At 46.8% G+C, this 24083-nt stretch overlaps 1 protein-coding gene across 2 annotated transcripts in view; it reads right to left on the bottom strand.

The window, feature by feature from the left end:
* Window positions 1-24082, bottom strand: part of P4HA1 (prolyl 4-hydroxylase subunit alpha 1) — a 28299-nt gene extending 4217 nt beyond the window's left edge. The window contains exons 1-12 of one of the 2 annotated variants that reach the window (XM_017736556.1): window positions 24044-24082; window positions 18757-18876; window positions 17803-17899; window positions 15767-15918; window positions 14948-15085; window positions 12977-13216; window positions 11959-12149; window positions 11268-11444; window positions 7408-7478; window positions 2370-2469; window positions 1382-1435; window positions 137-202 (exon numbers count right to left, since the gene is read on the bottom strand). In XM_017736556.1, coding sequence (XP_017592045.1) covers window positions 137-202; window positions 1382-1435; window positions 2370-2469; window positions 7408-7478; window positions 11268-11444; window positions 11959-12149; window positions 12977-13216; window positions 14948-15085; window positions 15767-15918; window positions 17803-17899; window positions 18757-18844 — 1374 coding nt within the window. In that variant the 5' untranslated portion in view covers window positions 18845-18876; window positions 24044-24082. Of the gene's footprint in view, window positions 1-136; window positions 203-1381; window positions 1436-2369; window positions 2470-7407; window positions 7479-11267; window positions 11445-11958; window positions 12150-12976; window positions 13217-14947; window positions 15086-15766; window positions 15919-17802; window positions 17900-18756; window positions 18883-24043 lie in introns of both variants that reach the window. The other variant, XM_008635471.2, reaches the window with a different exon arrangement.
* Window position 24083: the final 1 nt, after the last annotated feature.

Below are 24083 nucleotides of genomic sequence, written 5' to 3'. Positions count from 1 at the left end.
CCCATGTATTACCCCAAAGTTAGTGGCTGCTTCACTTGCAAAACCCTTCAGTAAAAAAGAATGAAAAAAAAAGCAAAATTAAATCATTCAGTGGTACAGAATATGCAGTGACAGATGGCAGAAATTTATCACTTACATAAAACAACCAAGTAGCAATTCTGTTGCCTGTTCCCAATTCCTTAAAAGCATCTGGCTCATCTTTCTGTGAACAAAAGCAGGCAGATTCCATCAGCATTTCTTTCTGGTTGCTGAGAGCAGCCAGTGACACACAGCTGCTGAGCCAGCAGCACACAACAGACTCGTGCAGAAGAATTAATCCAACCCCCTGATTTGGAAGGAGGGGAGGAATGCAATAGGAGTGAATCTATTAATTTAAATAAACCAGGCACTTTGAAATTCTGTCAGGGAGGGAGGGAGGGTGGGCATTAAGCCCAGATTTCTAATGGGCAAGAACAACTGTGCTGTCTGAGGCTGAGTCTATAAATCCTCCTCACAGCAAACTGAATTATTTAATTACACTCATCCCCCCTTGTCCTTGGCAGCAGCCAGGGCAGCTCTCAGTCCCAGGGGCAGCTGGGACACCTCCCTGCCACACTCCACTTTGGATTCCAGCTGGGAAGCAGGGAGGAAGCCTCAGTGACAAACCAGGCAACTAAGACGTGTTTAGCACTTGGCTTACAAGAATGAACCCCCATTTTGATGAGTTTTGACACCAACTTCTGTCACACCTCTGTTTTTAAACCCACCCCCTGAGGCCACAATTTGTGTGCACTGAAATTCCAGCAATTGTTACTCCAGGAAACAACCCCAGGGCTTCCAAACAAAACCTGTTACTCAGTTGCAATGCCTTGGAGCACCTGCTTACAGAGCAGAGATCCTGATTCAGAGTTGGTGGCTGGGATGGGCAAGATTAAGGTTAATCTGAAGGAGTTAAACCACACAGAATTATGCCCAGTAAATAACCAACTGAATTTCAGCAGTCTGCAATTTAAACTGGAATAAAACAGGTGGACAACTTCAATCCAATTAAAAACTTAAGGAGAGTGAAATAAGACTTTTTCCAGTTGTCAGGAGTCTGCTGGCACTCATCTTACAGGTAACAACCTCCACAGGTTCAGCTGGTGGTTTAGAGGGCTTTCTCCACGGACATGGATTAGGAAAGTGGAAGAGCTACAAAATTTAATGCACGTTGAAGAACAGAGAGTGTGCCCCAGCCCAGAAGCCCAGGCTTCACCAGGTCTAGCTCTCCTCCAGCTCTTTACTTGCCCGTGCAAAGTCAAAGTGGGGCTCATACTGTCCTCCCACTCCATAATTTGCCACCTGAAAAAGAGAAACACAGCGCTTGTGAAGAAGAAAGAGGTGAAGACAAAACAGGACTTACCCTTCCAAAATCAAAATGAGGCTCATACTGGCCTCCTACGCCGTAGTTGGCTACCTACAGTGGAAGGAGAAGCACAGGATCTAGTAAATCAGTATTTATCCAGGCAAGAGTTCGACTGTCAGCTACAGCCTTTGCACAGATGAAGTTTAAACACCAATTCCCAGGAAAGGTCGAGCCTCTGTCAGCTACAAGAGCACATCCAAGACTGGCACTGCAGGATGCAGCGTGCTCCATGGAAGGAACCTGGTGCTTCCCAGGCTAGAAAAGCATTTTTCTCCTACAGAAAACTTTTCAGCCTCTGTTCTCTTCAAAACGTGTCACGGTGCTTTTACATCATCAAATTTAAACCACTTTTTGACCTAAATTTAAATGTGTCAATAGAGAGGGTCACCTGTCCTTCTTGCCAATTGGTTATAAAAAAATAACCTCATTTTTTAACCAGCTCCATGGCCATTTTATCACCAGGAACCTTGACAGAGGGGCAAGGAGCAGAGCAGGTTTCAGAACCACTTTGTGGGTGTCCTGCTTCCCAGGTACTCAGGCTCTGCTCACAGTCAGGGAAGCAGCTGCTCATTTAAAGGCCTCAAGCAAATAAACAAAAGCACTTCTAAGTTACAATTTTCTCAAGTTACACATACAGCCAGTGTTTCCCACACCCCAGGGACAGCAGGCACACTGGTGGCCTTCCTTGAGTACAAGTCAAGCTAAACTTTTAACTGTCTCCAACAGCAGCAAAGTTTGACCCTGCAGCCATGAAACTCAGTCTAAATGAAAAGGAATTACACAGCCAGAGTTTCAGTTATCACTGTTTCCTTTCAGCCCCAAAAAGCCACTTCACACTGAACAGCTGCTCTGCAAAGACAGCTTTGTTTCCTCCTCTCTGTAAATAAGTGAGTTTTTGTGGTCACCCGCCCTGAGCAAGCACAAGCCATCCATCCACAGTGAAATGCTGACTGCCATCCAGCACCAAACCCACCCTGACACTCACCTGCAGCTCCTCTGCTGTGGAGACATCCAGCCCTGTCAGGTCCTGGATCCTGGTGTTGATCCGGGACACCACCGGGCTCTCGTACCCCGACAGCCACGCGCTGAGGGGGGGACAGTTAGTGACACGTGACAGCAACAGGCGGCACGGCAGCAACACTTGGAGTTACTTGGAATGTCAGATTAGTTCTTAGGACTTGTCAAGAATTTGGTAGCATGACCAGAAGTGCTTCTAGGGCATTACAAAGCCCTGAATTCAATGAAGGTGTTTTCTAGAAAGACCAATTCCAGCACTGGTTTAAGGGAGCTCCCTAAGCAAGGGCCTGCATTCCCACACTGGGCTGAAGGAAATGTTCCCAACAGTGCTTCAGGCTCTTTTTTAAACTAGGCATGCACAGTTCTGCTCTTACCCCACTCCCACCAGCTAAGGCAGCCCCCAGGGGCGATGTGTTTTGAAGCAAGATTTGGGAGGGTGGGTTGCTGTATTTGTCTGTGTAGCTGTAACTCAGCTCCCCGAAATGTCACACGCTTCCAGGCCAGCACTCTGTGAGCTGCCCTTTCTCATCACTTAGCCCTGCAATGCTACTAAAAATCACTCTGAAAACAATTAAATAATGCATTAAATTGAACAATTTCTACCAGAACAGCCTATTACAAATCTGGTATTTAGCACATGCTTCAGGTACACAGATTTTTAAGGGGGGAAAACCCCAAACTAACCCCTTTTTAAAAAAAATATAAATGTGGAAGGTCAGCCTCAGTTTCAAGGGCATCTTTCAAAATGTTTGCCTCCTACTGTGTATTAGAGTTTTTCAACACCTGCTCACCTGATGCCTGTTTCTCTTGCTGCTTTTCTCATCCCATGCCAACCACTGCACTAATATGGGTGATAATACTGATGATTTGGGGCTCATTTTCCCCCATTTTGTTTTTTTGGCAGGAAAACAGAGACAGCTATTTCTACCTTTTTTTTTCCTAGCAGCTGACTCAGCTTTTAGGCTCAGCAGTGCTTCCTGCTGGACAGAAATCTCTGTGCCCAGAGCCCAGCTGGAAACTATCAGTTGCAGCATCCCTGTATTTTTACTCAAATCAACCTTCACATCTACACCAAATTAAAGTTTTCTTTAATTTGTATTTAAAAAACCCATAAATCCCCGAAGACTTTGCCTGGGAGGAACAGCAGCCTGACACATGACACAAGGCACTGACACAGGTTACAGAATCTCTACGAGCATTTTCTCAATGACAAATGAACTATAAGATGATAAAAGAAATCACATTTCTCAAGACAGACATGCACAGACCCATCCACTGCTGAACGCTGTTAGTACGAGGAGATGTTACAACACAACCTGCTTTGATTTCAGGTGGCAGAAGAATGCAAAGACATGGATATGAAGCATTTACCAAACAAAAACCCCAAAAAGCAGCCATGCTACACAGCCATGGTGACCGGGTAATGCTCACAAGCAGCCCTAACCTCACATTTAAGGCACAAGAAAAACCCTGACACACCTACCAGCTTCAGAGTGTAGGCTCTCTCTGCTTCTGCCCAGTCTGTTAATAAAGGCTTAAAGGAAAAAAACCCAAAGAAAGGAAAACCCAAGCATTCTTGCTGTGTTGGTTATTTAGAGTGGCAATGAATGCTTCACCAGGAGAAAACTGCAGCCTTTCAGGAAGGGGAGTACTGTATGTATTTTAAAAATAAAATTAACTGCCTCAGCATACAAAGAAAGCCTATGAAAGGTGGAGGAACAGGGAATTGAAACCATATTCCAAGTGCCAGCCTGTCTGCTGGGTGCTGAGCAAAACCACAGGGAGGCCTACAGGGGGATTTAACCCTGAAGGTGTTATGAAACCTGCATCCATGGCCTTGCCTGCTCACAGAGTATTCCAGCTGTCCCACATTCCCTCCTCCGGTGCTGCCTCAGCTTGGTCCCTCACTGATAGAAGTGCCTCATTCAAAACAGTTTCTTCACACAAAGTTGGCTTTTCTCCTGCCCTTGTCTTTCAAAGAAAGACACTCCCTGACCAGTGGTGCAGGAGGTGCAGCATTAACAGCCTTAACCATGCTCAGCAACCCGTTTTCTTTTGATATTTACGTAATTCCCCGACCAGTAACTGCACACAGCTCTGCTCTTCCATGACCATCTGTCAGATGAGACACTGAATTTGACAGGTTCATTGCATTCTGTCGTATCTTTGACCAGCTGCCACCTCCGAGTCCGTGATGGGCCCTAACAAAAAGGGACAACTCCTGGGAAGCCCAGGCAGGGCAGCTCAAGATGGCACTGAGTTACAGCAGGATTTGGTATTTCGTTAGTGACCACCACACAAGCCGCCGCTTCCCTGACCACACAAGTTTGGGGTTTTGCTGACCCACTCGGCTTTGTAAAGAGCCATCCCTGAGCTGTTACAAAAACCAGAATGCTTCCATTAGCGTGCTGAATTCACACCAGGGGGGCTTTTAACAACTTTTGTATGCATTACAAATGGACAGGAATAATCACATCGACTCATGGAATCGAGAAATGACTTGGTCGGAAGGGACCTGAAAGCTCATCCCATTCCACCCCCTGCCATGGGCAGAGACACCTTCCACTAGACCAGGTTGCTCCAAGCCTTGGCCACTTCCAGGGATGGGGCAGCCACCAAATGTCCCATATTCCTCCCTCTTATAATTCTGCGTGGGGCACCTTAGTGATTTTTAATGGCACAATGCTTCTACACAGAAATAGACCAAGCAGTACATTAAGGAAAAAAACAGACAATTCTCTGGAGCTACTGAACACACAAGGGGCACATCCCCCCAAAATCTCATCTCCTCAGCTGCTCTGGTCAGTCTAGGAGCAGACATTACACCCCAACACTACTTCTGTAAGTCACTGGCCACAAAATACTGGCATTTATGTTTAAAAGCCTTCTAAGCCACACGTGGTGTGCAGAAAAGTACCAGCAGAGACACAACAGGGAGTGAGTAAAAGCCCAGCCTGGTATTTCTGAAGTGGAAACTTTTAACATTACGTGCTGCAAGCTCTGGCTGCCTGCTGGGAGGAGAGAGAAGGGGGAAAAGGCAGTTTTTATCTTTAAAAGCAGTGCGTGAGTGGGTGGGTTTATCCTGGTGCTGCACACACGGCTCGGTGGTGCTGGCAAGGTGCCCCCCTTCACAGAGCTGCCACGTCCCACCAAGGGAACAGTAGCTCTCTCAGAGACAGGAATGCTGTAATTTAGGAGGGCATGTGCTGGGAAGGAATGTTTGGAGGGGGAAAGCAGTCATCTATTAAAAAAAATAAAGTGAGCATTTTTTGGTTTTCAGGAGCAATGATTCACCGAAACCCAAACCAGCTCGAGCAGCTCCAAGGGAAAGATGTCTCTGGAAGTGCAGGAGAGCAGCAGGAACAGCACAGGCCCTCTAAATCAGGCTGGTGGGGGTGGCTTCTGCCTCCTACTCCAGATTTAGGTGTCAAGTTCTCTTGGAAAGTCCATAACCATCCTGCAAATCTGCACATGGATGAAAGCAAAGGCATGGGGAAGCAGGAGAAGGGCAGTCCCTCTCTACCCTCCAGGCTGTTCCTACCCTCAAAAAATGGTGTTCCCTACTTCTTGGATGTTTCTCTACAATTTTAATTCCAGCTTCCAGTGAGATACTGAATTTAAAAACTTAGTTCAGTAAAATACTATTTACTTCTGAGAGTTCCTTGGGTACATTGGAAGGAAGCCCCACAGTGCCACATTTTTGAGCACCAAACCTTAATAAGAATTTAAAGGTCCTATTCCCCAGGCTCTGTCCTGGGTTTTTAATTGGCCTTTAATGCTGGGTAGTGCCTTGTGCTATTTTTTCTGACTGGCATCTGCAACACCTCAGGGAATAACGCTTCCTTCTAATGAAAAATCGCAACTCTAAATAAAAAGTTCCTTCACTAAGCCTCATCTATTTAAATAGGCACCAATTATGCATCCCAATTTCCATCAGTAATCTGGTCACCTTCTGCAATTCCCATCATTAGCACATCAAGTTTGACATGAGGGGATCCAAATGGATGAAGGAGTTTCCTCAGTAAATACCCCAGAGCTGTCTGGCACAGAGGACAAACCCCACAAGTGCATAAATGAAATACACAGTGACAAATAACCAAGATAGGTAAGACATGGACAGACCCGAACATTAAAAACAAGAAATAAAAATGAAATGCAATGCATGTCCAACAAGAAGATGAACGTTCCTGAAGTCGCTCCGTGGGGGCAGTTTTAAGGAGCAAACATGTCAGAGCTTCCCAGACAACTCCCAAAGGATTCCCACCACCTGCGTGTGCCAATGAGCACACAGACCCACGTGCTGCAAAGGTGCAAGGCATAAAAATAAATGTTTTCAACTTGCCACTAGAGTGGCCTTAAGGACCTCAGCTCCAGTGGTTTTCCAGTTTTCCTGAGACTTATCATCATTCCTGAATCAATCACCTCCCTGTGGTCCCGTATTTGGAAGCACTTTTACCTCTCTGAAGAAATTCACAGCTAAGGCCCTTCAGCTCTGGGCCATTCTAAGTTCAGGGGTTTGTTCAAAGCAGCTGAAAGAACTCTGGGTTTCTATTCAAGCAGCAGCTACGTACCATCATTTCAACAAGGAAATCCCTTAAAATCATCACCTAGCTTTAATGTGCAGTGCTCCCAGGAATTACAGCAGCTCCTAGCTCTGAGCAGGTGTGGATACAGAAGCTTAGGAGCAGAGGTGAGCCAGGCAGGTGCCCCATTGCCCCGGGCGCCAGCAGAGCCCCACACCCATGTTTAGTACGTTAGTCCCAGCGCACAAGCCATGCTCAGCCAGAGAGGGCACTTCCACCTCGGAATGCCACCCCTGACAAGGAATCCCTACTTCAGCAGACCACGTGCTTTGTTATGCGACAGCTCAGCTTGCTTTAGCCCACTCTCTTCGGAAGAAAGGCTGAAGAATAAGAGAAGTTACACAAAATCCCTGCCCGCGTTTAGCGCTGAAGCAGCACGGCCCCAGGACACACTTCCTCAGACAAGGAATCCCTTCCCCTTACCTCTTAGAGACTCTGTAATGTGCTGTGGTCAGTTTCCCAGTCTCAGGGTCATGAACAGTAGCACGGCTCAGCTACAAAAAGAGAAAGGACAAGGCTTACCCACCTCGCAGGCTGCTTTTTGGCCAAGCCCCAGGTGTTTGAAAGGGTTCCGATTGGTCCGGATGCGATGCTCGCAAATTAGCAATGGTTGGAAGGGCAACACAAGCTGCAGCTGCCATGTCCAAATCACAACAAATTGGTTGGAATAATTTGGTTAGATTGTCCTTTCACTTTTTTCCTCCCTTTACTATTTTTCCTTTTTGTTTTTTTGGTTTAAAAATCAAGAACTTTCTGCAAGTAATTTATGATGCTGAGTTTCCCAGACAATTCCTCCTCACCCAGAAGTTTAACTCCTCCCAGAATTTTGGCTCAGTGCTGAAGACCTGTGCAGCAAACCTTTAATTACCGTGGCTAAAACCAGGGGAGGGCAGGCAGGGGCAGGTGGTTTCTTTCAGATCCAGCCAATTTTGGAAAGCACTGGCTAAATTCAGCACTTGTAGTACTTAACAGACAAGCTGAAAAGAACCAGGAGCCCGGTGGAAATGAGCCTGTGTTCTGCCAGATTTGTGTCAAGCAGGAGGTAAAGGAGCCCAGCTGGGAGTGTGGGATTATCCTGGACAAGGAGATGTGTGTTTGTGTGCACAGCAAGGACCTGAAGCATCTCTTACACCCAAAAAGGCACTTCGAGGTCTGCTACATTTTCCAAAGAAAGGGAGGACAATTCTTGGTTGTGAGAAGAGCAAGAGGAAAGGAATATATAGATTAAAAACAAAACCAGATTTTACTGAAGGTTTTGTAGCATCTTGTATTTCTCACACTGACTGCAGAGACTTGCTTGAAAAAACACACACTGAGAAGGCGACCAAAAAGGAAAGAACAAATCAAAACACGCCCCCAGAACTTCCAGCTGAAGGAAAAGACTGAGGAACTCAGCAGTAACAGCCTGTTACAGATCTCAGGGAATCACATGGTGGACTACACAGCTGTCTCTTCAGCCCACCTCGTTTCCCCATAATGAGCAGGATGTCCACACTCATTACAGGCCCAAAACCTCTGGCATGGAGCTCTCTTACCTTTTGCTAATTCTGTAATGTGCCGTCTCCAAGGCTCCCGTTAGGGGGTTTGATATGGTGGCTCGCCTCAGCTGTGAAGCGAACCATCAGAAGTTGCATTACAAGCACAATCTGCATCCCAGCAATCCGACCATTCAGAAGCCTCGGGAGGGGGACAACGCCACCGAGCCACCACCGCCACCGCCCCGGCACCGCTGCCGTGGTCTGTCTGCCATGGAGGGGTGGGGGGCCACGGGGAATGAGGGGGAGGCTCCAGTTTTACTAAAAGAAAGGTCTCTTGTTTGGTTTTTTTAAGGTTTTCCACAAGTCCTGTTTCCATGTCTGTAGCGAGAACATTTCTACAGCAGCTTTGATTTCTTGTGCAATGAAACGTTCTGGGAGCAACACAGTGGTGTAGCACGTGGACAAGAGGTGCTTTGTTACACTGTCCTGCCCCTGGATGAGGAGTTTGACAGGTAAATTGAATCCAGGCAGCACCATAAGCCAAAGGTGAATAAACCATTCCTTTTTGGGTCTTCCTGTACCAAAAGCAGCACCGAGCTCCTTTGGGCTCACACAAACTTTTGCTTCACCCATGGTCACATTTACAGAGTGGGAACTCCTGGCTCAAGGCCTTCCTTTCCCTCTGCTGTGCTCCATTTAGTTCGTGCCTTCCCATCTGTGTTAGTATTCCAGCTCAGAACCTCACATCACCCTTTAACTTGGCTCATGTACTACCAGACACTGTCCATCACTCGTAACTGGAAAGACTGAGGTGCAGAGCCCAAATTTTGGAAAAGGCACAATGTCATGCCGACTCCCAATCAATCAGAAGCATTTCTTTACTGTTAGAATGAACTTAACAAATCAAGGCCTCTCCATACCACCTGACAAGAAAAGATACTGGGAGCTCCCGGTATGCTGCCTCTCCTCTCCTCCCATGCAGACACATAAAAAACCAAGGCACAAACTACAATTCCAGTGAGACTCCAGAGCTGAATAATGAGGCTTCGTGCTGCCAGCACGGCAGAAGGCTGGGCACAGATCAGCCAGGACTGTCTCTTCCCAGAGGATGGCAGCATCCCGAGCATCAGGAAGGAGGAGATGACCTTTCAGTCTCCAAGAACACAACCATTTTGCTGCTGAGCCGTGCAAGGCCTCAGCCACAGGGAATATGGGCAACAGTAACTGCATACAGATGCTCCTGCGTTAAAGGTCTCCAAGTCTTTGCCACGAGCCGAATGTTTGAGAGGAAAACAACAACCTCAGCAAGTTCAGAGCTTACAGTCCCATGTTTACAGGTTTGCTACTCTGTAAAGTAGTGGTCTGGTCATGTTCCCCGGGTGTGGAATGCATCACGCAGGAGCAAAGGGGCTCCAACACCTACAGACCAGCAACGGGGGCTCTGATTTTCAGCCCTGCAGCAAAGCTGCCTGGCAGGGGAGCAGGAGGAGATGCCTCACAGGTACGTGAAGGGAAAAATTTATACTTTCTGCTTGCAGTTCAGAACGTGCCTCAGAAACCACAGAACAGAATCACTGAATCACTGAGGTTGGAAAAGACCCCCAAGATAATCAAGTCCAGCCTCTGGTCCATCCCCACCTTGTCCCCAGCCCAGAGCACTGAGTGCCATGTCCAGTCATTCCCTGGACACCTCCAGGGACAGGGACCCTGCCACCTCTGTGGGCAGCCCCTGCCAAGGCCTGACAAACTTTTCAGTGAAGAAATTCTTCCCAATGTCCAGCACATCAGGCTTCAGGGAGCTTTAAAATCACCTTCAGGCTCCCTAGCAGATGGTGCAGTGGCCAAGGACAGCCTCACCCCCCAGCTGCCCACGTACCACCACAGCTGCTCTACCTCACGGCAGGCCAAGGCAACAGTTTCTCCTGCACTGAATGCTCTTATTCCCCTAATCTCCATCTGCTCAGCTCATTCTGGACAAAAACCCATTTAGGCCAAAAGGAAAAAAGCTTAAGTCTTATTTTAGAAGTCACAGATAATTGATGGAAAAATAAATTAATATAACTAACTACATCTTCAATGTATATTTGTGGATGCAGGGTTGCACCAACTGGATACAGAAGGCAACTCCATCAGTTTGCTGTTTGCCTTGGACACTCCTGTTTTCTCAGACAGCAGAGCTGCCCTGGATTATTCCTCACTGAGAGACAGGAACCTTTGCATCCAGTGTCTGAAACAGGGTTGATGAGCCACCATCGTCAATAAGAAGGCAAAACCCACCACCTAAGTCCTGCCCTCTTAAAGCACTTTTGTCTGCAGGCAGCTTCCAAGCCTGGGAGACAGAAGCCAGTCTTATGCCAAAATGGAGAATGCAACCATTCTTTCTTGTCTGTACAATAAGGTGGCATTCCAGGACCATAGGAATGGCTGCCTTTCCCTTCCAGACTTAAAAAGGAAAAAACAAAAGCCAGAAAACCAAAGAAAATTCAGGAATGCTCCAGTACACCCTCACTGCTTTATGTTTGCTCTCTGTTGGAGAACGTTCTCCTCCTCATCTGATCCAGCTGAAATTGTGTCTGCTGGAAGAGTCTGACAATCCTGCACTGCTGTGACCTGGCTCCAGTCGTCACAGAGAATTCCCAGCTGTCCCCAGGCTCCTTCAAAGGCAGGCACCCAGAGCTGCAGGGTGAGGCAAGCGGGGTGCGAGCGCAGCGCGCACACGCCGGCGTGCCCGCGGAGCCGGCCGCGCGCTCCCACCGTGCAGCTGGAGGTCAGGGCTCCAAAGGCACGGAAGTGTAAGGCATTTACCCTGGGCTTGGCGAGCTCCTTCACGGTCTCGATCTCCTCGTCCGAGATGATGTCCAGGAAGCGAACGATCCGAGGCTTGTCCCACTCGTCCTCCTGCTTGACAGGGCCCAGGATGTACCTGGGATTCCTGTTCCCGTCGTAGTAGCGGCAGAAGAGCCTCTTTTGTCTCCGGGGAGTCTGGAAGGGAGGCAGAGCAAGAGGGAGTCAGAGAACTCCAGGGGACATTGATATCTCCAGGGAACAGAACATGTCCTGGACACACAAACAATTCCCTCTCCCTGCCTTGTTTTGGGACAGGTTAAAGAGATTATTTCAGTTTGAGAAGCCAGTACTGGCTGCACATTAATGTTACTGTGCAATACTTCGACAAGCATTACTTTACACAACCCTACTAAAATAATTTTATTGCTGAAAAACCCACCCTTATTTAATTCTGCATGTAACCCCAGACTTCCAGCCTCCTCATTCAATTAATGACACTGATGGAGCACACCCAAGACAGCCAGCAGTGCCTGAGGCAGCGTTACTTTCTGTCTACTGGACAGACTGAAACGGGGAAGAAATCCAACTCATGATCCTCAGCTCTGCACACTCATGCAGCTGCTCTAACAACTTCCTTGCTTGCACACCACACACAAATTCCTGACATTGTTTGGTTTCAAACATTTGAGAACAGTCTACTCCACTTTACCATTTTGAGCCCCTCCCCACGGCACAGCATTTCGTACTTCCTTCTCTCGGGCAGGTAATCCTTTTTCTTAACCTCAGTTTCCTTCTCCTGCTGGTCTTCTGAATCTGTGCTGGACTTATTTGCCTCTTTCTCTTTAGCCATGATGTATTCGAAGTATTTCATGTTCCCGTTTGCTCTTTGATGTTCAGGATCTGTTGACACAGAAACAGACGGGGATCACTGGCAGGTTTCCAGCCCGTGAGGAATCCTCCAGACGTGGTTATTTACAGCAAGCAAAAGGAAACAGATGCACAGGACTGCTTCTCAAGCCCTCACTGCACACGGGGGTCCCAGCAGTAAGGAAAAGGGTTTGGCCATTCCAGCCCATCTCACCAGAGAGGGAGAGACAAGGGAGAGAGCTGGGACAGCATGACTGGCTGTAAAGCTGAGAATTCCCTGGTGGGATTTAAGATTTCTGGTGACAAAGCTTTTTAACTTACAGAATTAGCTTCAGTTCTTTAATAAATGGGTCTCTGTAGCTATGGCTATGTTTGAGTTAGTGCTGAGCTTCCCAGAGCATCCGTTACACAGTCAATCAGCAGAGTATTTACAGAAGAAGAAATACTTTCGTTTTTCATGAAACAGACTCTTATCTCACTGTCTTGTATTCTGTATTTCTTGTTTTTACATGTGTTTCATCTTCAGCATGCTGAATTCGTATTTAAATCATCTGCAGAGATTTCAGTATCACCAATTTAGTTTCAATTTCATTAATTTGGTTTTGCCTCTACCTAAGGGGAAGTAATCTCAACGCAGGAAAGCAAAAGGTAGGGAGAGAACCAGATTTCAGGCAGCAGTGGCTCAGGTAAGGGGATAGAAGCCAATAGTGTCAGGAGGCAAAGACCCTTCAGCAGAAAGGAGCAAATCCCCATCTAAAAAAGTAAAAATGCACTTTACAAATGCACATACAAGTCAGAGTCTGGGCCAGCCTGCACTCCCCAGGACAAACCCACACAGAGCTGTGTCCCTGTCCCCATACCCAGCTCCAGGAGGCGCCTGGTGAGGGCCATGGCCTTGCCCAGGTCCCCCTGCTGGTACACAGCGTAGCTCAGGTAGTCCAGGATGTAAACTTTGTCTGCAGAGGACACTTCTCCCTCATCCAGCTGCTTCAGGGCTTGCTCCATCCACAGCTCCGTGTGGTAGTAGTCAGCCTCCGTGTAGGCAATCTTCCCCAGCTCAAAGCAATCTTCAGCTGTTAGAAAGGATTTGTGCTTCACACCTGGGTATTTAAAACAAAACAAACAGATTACACGGGGTTCCAGACCAGTCCTCCGAGAAACATTTGAGTTATTTCTCATTCCTCACAGCAGGGTTTTATTTCTGCTCTCCCACAGCTCCTTTCTGCAGTAGCTATTTGTTGAAGTCTCTAAAGCCTGTAAATCCTTGGCACACAAGCACTCAGATGCAGCTTTCCATTGCCAGAATAGCAGCAAACAGCGAAATGTCTCTACCACTAGTGAAAAATCAAATCAAACAAAGCTTCCTTCCTCAAAACCCCAACCACTTAGAGCAAGAGCAAAAATAAGCCAAATTTGAAGTTTCAGAACACTGTTTTCAAGGACATCACATTATCACTTTCAAAATGTTACTGAACCACGACTTGTTACTGACAACTTGGTGGGGGAGGAAAAGGAAAACATCAGGGAGTAAATTCCCAGCTGCTTGAGATTTTTTTCAAGTCAGTCATTTTTAGAAACATTTTAAGTGACCTCTGAAAGATTAAAGCACTAGTAGGCAAATTACAGATTCCTGGTTTGCCTCTGGAAATACAGGCCCTATGAAAAACCAAATTTAATCTTGTAAAAGGAAAACAGGACCTGCCAGTGTTACAGCTAAAATTACATCTTAATCCATTCTGAGTTTCTAACAGCAGCTCTGCAGTGCTCAAACAGGGCAGCTGTTCTGCTGTCCGTTCCTGCTCCCCCACTAAACACCTTGTGTCCATCCTGTGATGGGCAGCAACTGCAGTTTCCTGAGCCTGAATCTGCAAACTCTCAAAGGACACAAAGATTTTGCAGCAGCTGAGATTCTGGACCAATAGAAATTCCCTGGAAATGAAGAAAAGGAGCACAAACAAATGACCACATGGGGAAGTATCCCTTTGGAGCTCTCCAGAGCCCAGCCTATTCTCTTTTCTACTCCAGACCTTCCAGGTTCTGCCATTACACCTCACTGCACACAGTCTGGACAGCTCATTGCCTCAAGAGCAGCAAAACTTCTTGTATTTCTGTGCTGTTTGAAGAAAACAGCAACGAGCTGCTCATTGCATTAGAAGGAATCTGTAGGTCCTTGAGAAGGTCTTGAACCAAACCCAAAAGCAAGGTTATACATCATAACACATAAAGCCAATTACCCTTAATTTTATTAGGCATCTGACCACAACGAGCACTTGCAAAAACACAGATGGATTGTACAGAGCTGATTTTCTGCCAGCTGGCACGGGACTATTTTTGAGCAGAGGAAACAAGGAAGACTCAGCAGAGAAAGTTTTCTGACAAAAAAAGAAGTTGTGTCTCCTCCTGCACAGAGCAATCTATTGAAGATCAGCTCAGGCAATGCCACACAGGCTCAAGTCTGTGCATGCACCATCTTCTGCTCCTCAGTTTGTACAATGCCTGAAGTTTAAACTCAAAGGAACTTGTTAACATGCATTAAGTTGTGCAATAAATCCAGGTATCTGCCAGTGCAACGCAAGGAAAAACCCCCTTCTAGGCAAGATTTTATTGCTATTGATTTTTATTAAAAGCTATTGGCACTACATTATCTTACCACAACTAGAAGAAAGATGCAGATTTCAACCAAAAAACCACCTTTTTCATTACTTTTAGCCAGCTCAAACTCCTTCCCAATGTCGCCTTCAGGCTGAGCAGTTAAACAAGGTGCAGCAGAGCAAATGATTTGTAATCAGGACATTCAGGAAATGGAACTAACAAACATGGATGGCTCTCACCTGGCAGGTTCCCTCTTGAGAGGGTGTCTGTGTCCAGGTTGTAGGTGTCCTGGAGCCGCAGAAGGGCCTTGGCTGCACCAGTCTGATCCTCATCATTCGGGAAGAACTGCCTCTGGATTGTCATGTTGGAGATAAAGCCTGGGAAAGACAGGGAAACACATGGTCACCTCTGTCCTGGGCATTGGATAAACTCCCTACTGCAGGGAAAGCCAAGACCCACCTTCACACAAGTCAGAACTGAACTCATGGCACAGGCTGCGCAGCTGGCTTTTGGTTTGGGTTGTTTTGAAGAAAGCAAAGGAAAAATCAAAAAAGAAACACCTGGTTTTTTGCCCCACTCATTCAGAAGGGCTTAAGACACAGTGGTGCAGATTTCTAGCTGGCAGGTGCAGAGCCTTTCCAGTTGCCATATTCAGCCCCTCTCACAGCAACAGGGAAGCTGAACGTGCTGAATCCTTATCAGAGACTAATCCTGGGTCTTTTTGAAAGCTCTGCTTTCTTGCAATTCCTTACTAGAAACCTCCACCTGGTATTAATTAGCTGTTGAGACAGTCTCTCAGGTCAGATATAACCATCCTACCTTCCTTTTGCTAAGTGTCTTCCAGAGTCAACTATTTCATGTCCTGTTCCTTGCTAAAGAGCTTCCACTCTTGCTGAAGAAGAGAGGCAGCAATTAAGTGTTTGCTACAGTAATTCAGATTAGTTCCACAAATGCTCAGTCTCAAAAGCAGATTTAATTCAACCCCTGAGGTGTGGAAGGCAACATCCAAGGACCTGCAGTGAGCCTGTGAGGCTGGTTTTGGCTGCAGGCACACTCACCATCTGACATGTCCTTGAGGACCAGGCTCTCCAGCTCGCCCCACTCTGTGTTGAGCCGTTTCATCAACTTGAATGCATTCACAGGGTGGCCCAAAAACCCCTCTGGGTCTTTCGTGGCAGTGTCTGTCAGCTGATCCAACTTCTCTGCCCATCTATAATGAAAATACTCATTGAAGTGTCACAGAAGTCTGCTGGTGTGCTAGAGAACTGATTTCAAGCTACTCAAATGTCTTCATTAATAAAAAATCCAACAGAAATGGCAAGTTTTTACATTATCTATATTTAGAACTCTTCTAAAAGGAACAAAAAGGACTACTTCCTTTTTTTTATTACATCTTCTTCCTCAGCTGCAGCCCAAATCTTGTGCTGCTCTTGCAGTCTCTGTAGGAAGGAACTCCTTCCTCCAAGCCCCAAAAGCACTGTGCCAGCACTTCCATTATGGGCTGTCATGCAGGACTAATCAGAAACAAAGCTTTACCCGCACTTTCAATCTTTCAAACGCCCCTTTTCCCCCCTAAGGCTTACAAAAAACGCAGTTCAATGCTTGTCTCAAATTATTTTAGGTTTAGACACACACGCCCCTTGCCTCTCACCACAAAGCTCCTTTCCATGCTGAAGGCTTGGATTAAGAAACATGTAGTTCTCACACTCCCAAATGAGGAGCCCAGATCCAGATTCTGGTGCTGCAGCTCCAGCTCGGACTTCTCTAAGTGCCACAAGTCATTCACAACCCCAACGTGCCCCAAAACAAGCACAGCTTTCAAAAAAAAAAAAGAATAAAAGCAGAAGCAGATCTACAGCATGAAGGCCATGCAGATACGCCCTGCAATCAGGGTAAATTGATGTTAAAGAGCCACACCCGACAGAGAATTCCAAACCCCAGCAATAAAGCAAATAGAGGATCTGTAGCCTGGAGGGAACTCTGTCCCGGAGCTGAGTTCCTCTTGTCGAAGGATCTGGTGTGCCTGAACTGAACCTGCAGGCTCTCCCTGAGGCAGGGAGGCGTTTACAGCTGCTGGAGCTGCCTCTGGGTGCATCGGCTCTTCCCACTCGGTCCCTCATTGTTTTCCCACACTCTGACAGCCCCTGTGCAGGTGCCTCCAAAACAGGGCTCCAGGTGCTGCTGGGGACCAACCCCAGCTCAGAGCAAGCCAGAGACTGAAGAAACCAACTTCAAACGGTGCCCTGGCACTGCACAAGGTCAAACCCTCCCCGCACCTCCCACTGCAGGGCTGTCAGCCCTAAGGAGGGGCTGAAGCAGCCCGACCCACACGCACAGGGCTGGGATTTCCTGCAGGTGTTTCTGTTTGACAAAAGCCCCCCGGGAGGCCTGAGCCAGCCTCGGCACTTGGGTGATTCACCAGCTGTCACTGCCTTTCAGCTCCCAGCATCCTTCAGATGCCAACAAACAATGCCGGCATGTTTTTCCGGGTTCTTTAATCGCTCTGTGACAGTTTTTTAAACTCTCTTCTGACCTGACAGGGAGTGCCTCTGATACAGTAGAGACAGAGCTGCAACACTTGTACAATGAGCTGTGTTTACACACTTTTGGATGCCCAACTGGCACTCTCCCATGTTAATTTGTAGCTGTAAAGAATACACTTACAACATTTCAAACCTGTCAGCAATTCCAACCCTGTATTTTCAGTGATAAAGAAGTATCTCTCTTCCTGGGTGGTGGACCACCAGAAGGTAATACACAAACGCTAAAATAAAAACCATCCCTCCATCTAGAACTGTTCCAACACCCTCAAGACAGATTTATACATGTGTCTGAAAGCAAGGAAACCATCCTGTTCAGTGATAAAATGTTTATTTCTAGCTGTGATAAAATCTGACATGCTGGGCTCTGGTCTTATTTATACACCAAGCAGTGCTCAAAGAGAACAACTTACAACAAACACCCAGCAAAACCTGCTACTTAAAGCTTTGCCCCAGAGGAAACATTCCATAAATTTAATCAGCCTTAGGAAGCACTTTTTGCATAAGGGTGGATGCAATTATTAGCCATCAGCATTATGAAACCAACTGCTTACTTTTTGATCTGCTCCAGCTTGCTTTCCTCTGCCTTGATGTAATCTTTGAGTGACACGACCAGATCTTTTTCTGTATTAATTAAGTCTGTCATATGACCTAGAAAAAAAATTAGTTTGGTGAGTGAAGGAGAAACACAAAACCCTGAGAATTAAAAGCATTCTTCCTCTTTTCTACTTTCTTCCATCCCCAAAAGTCCTTCTGCGTTTACTTAAATAACCCTGAAGGAGTATCTGAGTAAGGCCTTTTATTTTTTTTTTTTTTTTTTTGAAGGAGAAAAATCTCCTGCTGGACCAAGCTTGTTGCCATGGAAATTAATGTAATACTGGATATTTATTAATAGAACTAATTTAGGATTCATTTGGAAAAGGAAGTAGTTTGCCACAGAGTAATCTTTCATCCGAGCATACATAATGTAAAGCAAATAAAGAGAAAGCTACAGAAACACACAAAGCCTTCATGTTTGATAAACAAGGCTAATCCAGGGCTTTATTCTTGTTTTTAAGATTATATCCATGACTTCAAGGGCTCCCTGGTATTAACTAATAATTGCTTCACCTCCTGCAAGCAGGCAGCTGAACTGGTTCAGCACAAAGGGGTACAGAGCCCACCCTGAGGCCACCAGAACCCAAGGGTGAGTACAGGCATACTGCACCATCATGTGCCCTTGGCAGCTGCACCTCTTCCTTCCACATGTGGGCAACACGAAAATTCTGTTTAAATTCCAGTACCTGTAAGAATAAATAGTGACTACAAAGCCTGGCCAGGGTCACTAGACTGCCCCTGGACTGACTTAAAGCCTGCTTCTCCCAAAAGAAAAGTCCGTAACACGGTAAGAACTAGGAAGTGCGTTTAGTTCTGCACCAATTAAGGCCTTGGATGATTAACACATCATTGCAAAATCAGTTTTGAGGGCTGTCAAGAAACTCTTTTGGCTACACCAAAGCAGGCCTCACCAATGGAAGTGAAGAAGTCCGTGTGGGCACAAGAGAAAGGCAGCAGAAATCCCAGGGCTAGGGCACACCAAACCTTCTTAAACGCCATTGCTCAACAGCTCTCACCTCACCACACACCTGGGAGAGAAACACAGAACAGGTGAAAAATCCCCGCTCACCAGAGAGATAAATCCACCTTCAGAAGAGGCAACTCTGTGTCTTGGGGCTGCTTGAGGCAGCAGAACCCTGACAGCTTGAGCAGCTCTCACAGACTGAGTCCCTTCTGCTGACTTCTATACCTGCCTCGTGCAGCCAGAGAGGAAAGAACAGCTCAGGGACAGCGTGCTCACCAGCACTCTTCTTTTTGGCATCCAAGTCATGCTGCAGATAGAGCTGCTTTGCAAAAAGCACTGAAAAAACCCCTCAAACACTGAAAAAAGCCCGCAGCACCAAGTTAAAATACCCATTCTCAAGTTCATCCACTCGATGGGAAAAGTTTCCTTTTTTCAGTCAGAAAGATGCCAGTGGAACAGGTCTAAATGAAAACCCGACACGAGCAGTCCAGGGAGGGAGTTCTGTGCACGCTCCTGCTCCTCAGCTGCTGCCACCACGGAGCCAAGCTCCACACCTGACACAAAAGGCTGCTCTGTCCCTGGATCCTGGGTCAGGTTGTGGCAGGCTCACAGGCAGTGCTTTCTGCAGGGCCAGCTGCCAAGCTCTCAGCCTTTCAGGATCCTGATCCCTTCAGCAGCCCAGGATTGCCTGGCTGCCGCATACTTTAGGAGTAATTATGTTGTCGTGGAATTCACAAGGTTTACTTTTTCCCCCCAAACAAAAGCTTGAACTCCCACATACTGTATCTGCTCAGAAAAAATGAACTCCAGTGCGTGGACTACCAGAAATCGGTTTACAACTCTTCCAACAGCACAACTAATGAAGAAAAAAGAAAGACAAATAGCAACAAGCTCAGTTATGAACTGGTTTGGCCTGTTTAGGAACATAACTTTTATCAAGCAAACAACATAGACCCAGGTGTGGCATTCACACAGGGAAGGCACAAACATAATCAGGAAAGTTCAAAAGTTACACCCAAATAAAAACCATCCCACCCACAAGTGGAGGCATTAACAGGGAACATATCCCTGACTCCAGAGTGCAGGATCTCTCCTCAGATTGCACCTGAGGGTCAGGAGGCAGCTCCCTCCTCTCCTTTCCACCTCCAGCACCCCAGAAGGGAGTTGGATTTACTCTGGGGTTTGGATTTAATCTGGGGACTGCCTCTTGGACAGGACAAGCACAGTTCCACTGGCACCAACAGGAACAACAGGAAACTCGCACGAGCCTAGAAAAGCAGCACAACCTCCAGCTCTTGTAAGTCACCCAAAATCTGCATGACCACAACTGAAGGGCTGATGCATTCCAACACATTCACGGGCAGAAAGCGAGTTGTAAAGTGAGAATTTGGAGAGGGAAGCCTGGAGTTCTCCTTTTCCCCCCCTTGAGCCTCACCAATGCTCTAAAGCAGCCCTGCTGTCCACAGCAGCATTCCTCACCTCTTCCTCCTGGCTCATCCTCCCCCCAGGCAGCCAACAAGCTACACCAGACTGTTTCAAACGCACCTAATAAAAACCCACTGGTGTCCACCTCCATTCTTACTGAAAACACCACTCAATTCCTATTTCACCCTGCAGAAAGCCAAGTGCCTCCTGCTCCTTCAGCACTCGAGCCAATACATCTGTGAATCAGTGACAAAGCACAAACAGCTTTACTACACCATAAATATTTGCCAATTCTATCAGTACTGGGAATGCACTGAGCTCTTTGTTTACTGCCCTCAGTGAGCCACAAGAGAAGCTCCAGAAAGTTTCCTTTCTTACTGTTAAACTTTTTAAAAACAAGAAGAAAAACCAACAAACAAAATCACCAAAAGGTGGAGAAAACAATGCTTCCTCTCCACCTAGTGCTCCCAGTGACAGTGTTCCATCTTGTTTTTCCTCTTCTCCAGCTGCCTTTGCAGCCTGCTCCAACACCAGGCTTCTCCAAAGGCTGTTGCAACCCTATTCCCACCTCCTTATCTCCACAGGCACACAGCAGGAGTGACCGGCAACAGCCACAAAATGCAACACGGGCAACTCTAAGGGGGTACAAACAGAGTTTCTCACACTTAGGCACTAGAAACTGGATCTCCCATTCTTGGAAGAATTTCAAAAGGAAACAGGACGAGCCCATGCACAGCCTAACCGGACCTCCAAGCTCGCCCAACTTAAGCTCAATGACGTCCAGGGGTCATCTTGATTTTCCTTTCCCAGATTTCCTGTCATTTGCAAGGTCCCAGACTCCCGTAATAGCTTTCGGCCACCCAAGATTCCTCCCCCCCCGGACGGAACCCGAGCTGGGCAGGACCCGAGGCCACGCTCGCTGCCCTGACAGCAGTTGCTAAGGAGCAGAGCTTTCCAGCTGCTGCGGCAGGAGCAGCCACAGGTTCCCAGTCAAAGAAAACACAGCTCAGTTCATGCAGACGCTGGAAAGCTCTTGGACTCACAGGCTGCCAAACAAGTAGGCTTTAATTTCTTCCTGTTGGTGACATGAAGTAAAACAAGATGAAAATCCTCTCTCCATTATTGCTGTCAGTCTCGCCCTCCTCCTCAGCCGTGTCCCACAAAGATGGCAATTGAGCTCTCGGGGAGGAGGGGATCACTGCCCACGCAGGGAAGTGGGAGTCCAGCTGACAGCTCCAACACGGGAGCTTCCTGCCTCCCCTGGGAAAGTGCACTCACTAAGCTCTGAAACAGCAAAACATGGCAGAGCAGAAAAACGTGAGTGGGGGGGAATAGCAAAGAGCAAACAAACACATAGAGAGAAGGGAAACGAAGCAGCAAGCAGAGGAATGGCACTGCCAAGAGAAGCACAGGATTCTCTGAACACACAACAAACACCATTTCAACTTAGAGGGGTTTTTTTGAGGACTTCCAAAGAGTTCAGCTCTGCTTTACAAGTAGAAAGATGCAAGCAGACAAGTGAAGACAAACAGCAGAGTGACATATGATATAACCTCATCACAACCAAGGTCCCACTAATCAGTGCCCAAAGACTGAATATGCTCATTAGACAAGTCTCCTCACTGCCTTCTCCAAGCTCCCAGGTGCTTACCAGGATCCAGAAAACAGGATAAAAAATGGAAACTGAGGGGGTACTCAACATGGAACAGCTCTAACTTAATTCCAAACCAGCTTCTTTATTTAGGTAAGAAGTAACTGGCCTGCTCAAGATGAAGTCCACTGCAGGGCCAAGAGACAAAATTGTATCAGCAAGATCCCCAACTTTTGATTTAAAGATGGGTCCATTCTCACAATCCCTACTGGACCCCACTGTATGTAAAATAATAATAATAAAACCCTTTAAACAGTTAAGCTGAGTGGAGGGGAAATGGAAAAGATGGAACCAGAAGTGATAGCTGCTCACTGCCCTAAACCTCTCCTGTCTCAAGGACAACCCAAGTTACAGTCTCATGACACAACGTGACTGAAAATACTACTGAAAAGGAAAGAACTTTCCCAAAATAAGTACTAAGAACATTTAGCAGTCATCATTGCTTAAAGGTCTCACAGGACAGAAGCACCAGAATCCAGTTCCCGAGTCCTCTAGCACGTTCAAAGGCTGTTTAAAGGCAGTGAAAGAAGAAAGATTTTCCATAAATGCTGCCACCAAAAGAACAGGGTGTGCTTTAGGCATCTTTTAATGACAAAGTTATAATATAATCTTTTATATATTAAAAAAAATAATAACATAATAAGAGATGAGATTCAATTTCAAAGTCAAGTAGGGCGTTCTAGCTGTCATTTACTGCCAAGTTGAAGACAACATTCATGCCTGAATGCAGAGCAGTGGCGTTTGTACAGAGATTTGTACTCAGGGAACTGAAGCGAGTCTTCCCTTGATTTCCTCCAGACTAAAACTGAATGGACACAGCCCTCAGCGTCCACTTGTTTTAACTTCCCAAGCCAAGACAAAGCACACTGTGGATGGAATAGAGCAATTATCTTATTAGACACAACAAGCAGGAGGCTATCCTTCTGCTCAAGGATTAGCTGAGCATCTAAAAAGATATACAGAATGTTTTCAGATATCAAGAGTGATTATAAAGAAAGCAGGACAATGCCAACGATCAGCTGGGTTTTTTCAAGGAGTATATTCTTTTAAACAAAAAAGGTTTCCATATCTATATCAATCTCAGCATGAAGGCATGCTGTTCCTGCTATAAACCTCTGTTTATCCCCACTCCTTCTAAAGTATAACCCACTACCTGTCATTTCAGTTTGTCAAACGGCACCGGGCACTTTGCAATGTACATGCAAGCCCCAAAACCACAGCTTTAAACACTAGATTTTAAAGCCATTCATTATGGAACAACATTTAAATCTCTACAGGTCAGAGAGCTGGCTTGAGAAGGAACACAAAGAGAAAGAAAGTTAATCAGTACTCGTGTCAGCACATACTTCAGAAGCAGTGCAGAGTCCTCCGGGTCAAATCAGATGCTTGGCAGTTTGGTCCAAGGCATTAAAATGTATCCAGCAATGGTCCGAGAGCAGCAGTGGGTGTAGAGCAGTAGGACAGAGAACATGCCTGTCCCCAGAGGCAGGCCCCTGCTTCCCAGACAACCCGGGAACTCATTACCTTTCCTTTCCGCCCCTGGCAGAGCACCGTCTGCATCCTGAGCCAACAGCCCCCGGCGCTGTGGGAAGCTGCATTTATTTACTTGTTGTAGCCAAGTAAATAAATGGCTCCTTTCATTCACTAAAACCTCGAGCGCTGAACCTTTACTTATAAGTAGGTAAGCACTTCAGCACTCAGCATTCTCCTCTTACTGAAGTCAGCAGAAAAAAAGAAGTGAAACTGAACGCTGGGCAATCCTTTCCGTCTGCAATCCGAAGGATCTTTCCTCTGGGAGCAGCCAGCTTTTCAGGTAAACGGGAAGATTTATTCCAAGTACACGTGACCGTTTTATTATATTTACCAGCAGGCTCAAGGCTCCAGGTCGGAGTTTCTCCTGCTGGTTAAGCTAGATCCTATCAAAATACCTACGGAATGGCATCGCTTACTACAAAGGTAGATGCAAAATTACACATAAAGCAGCTGGCTGAGTCCAACCCGAAGCAGCAGAGAGGGAAACCCAGACAAGCCCCATTCCTCGCAGTGCAATCCCTGCACTCAGCGCGTACCGCCAGCGCTTACGCCAAGTAACTTTCCACCCCTCCCAGCACGAAGCCACGCGCTCGCAGCTCCCGCGGCTGCACGGGCAAGGGGCACCAGCTGCGGGGCCGCGGGGCGGGAGCCCACCGCAACACCGG

Source organism: Corvus brachyrhynchos, unplaced genomic scaffold (assembly GCF_000691975.1).
Source record: "Corvus brachyrhynchos isolate BGI_N302 unplaced genomic scaffold, ASM69197v1 scaffold66, whole genome shotgun sequence".
Lineage (NCBI taxonomy): Eukaryota > Metazoa > Chordata > Aves > Passeriformes > Corvidae > Corvus > Corvus brachyrhynchos.
Note: the sequence above shows the minus strand (reverse complement) of the source record. Positions and strands in the feature narration are given on the sequence as shown.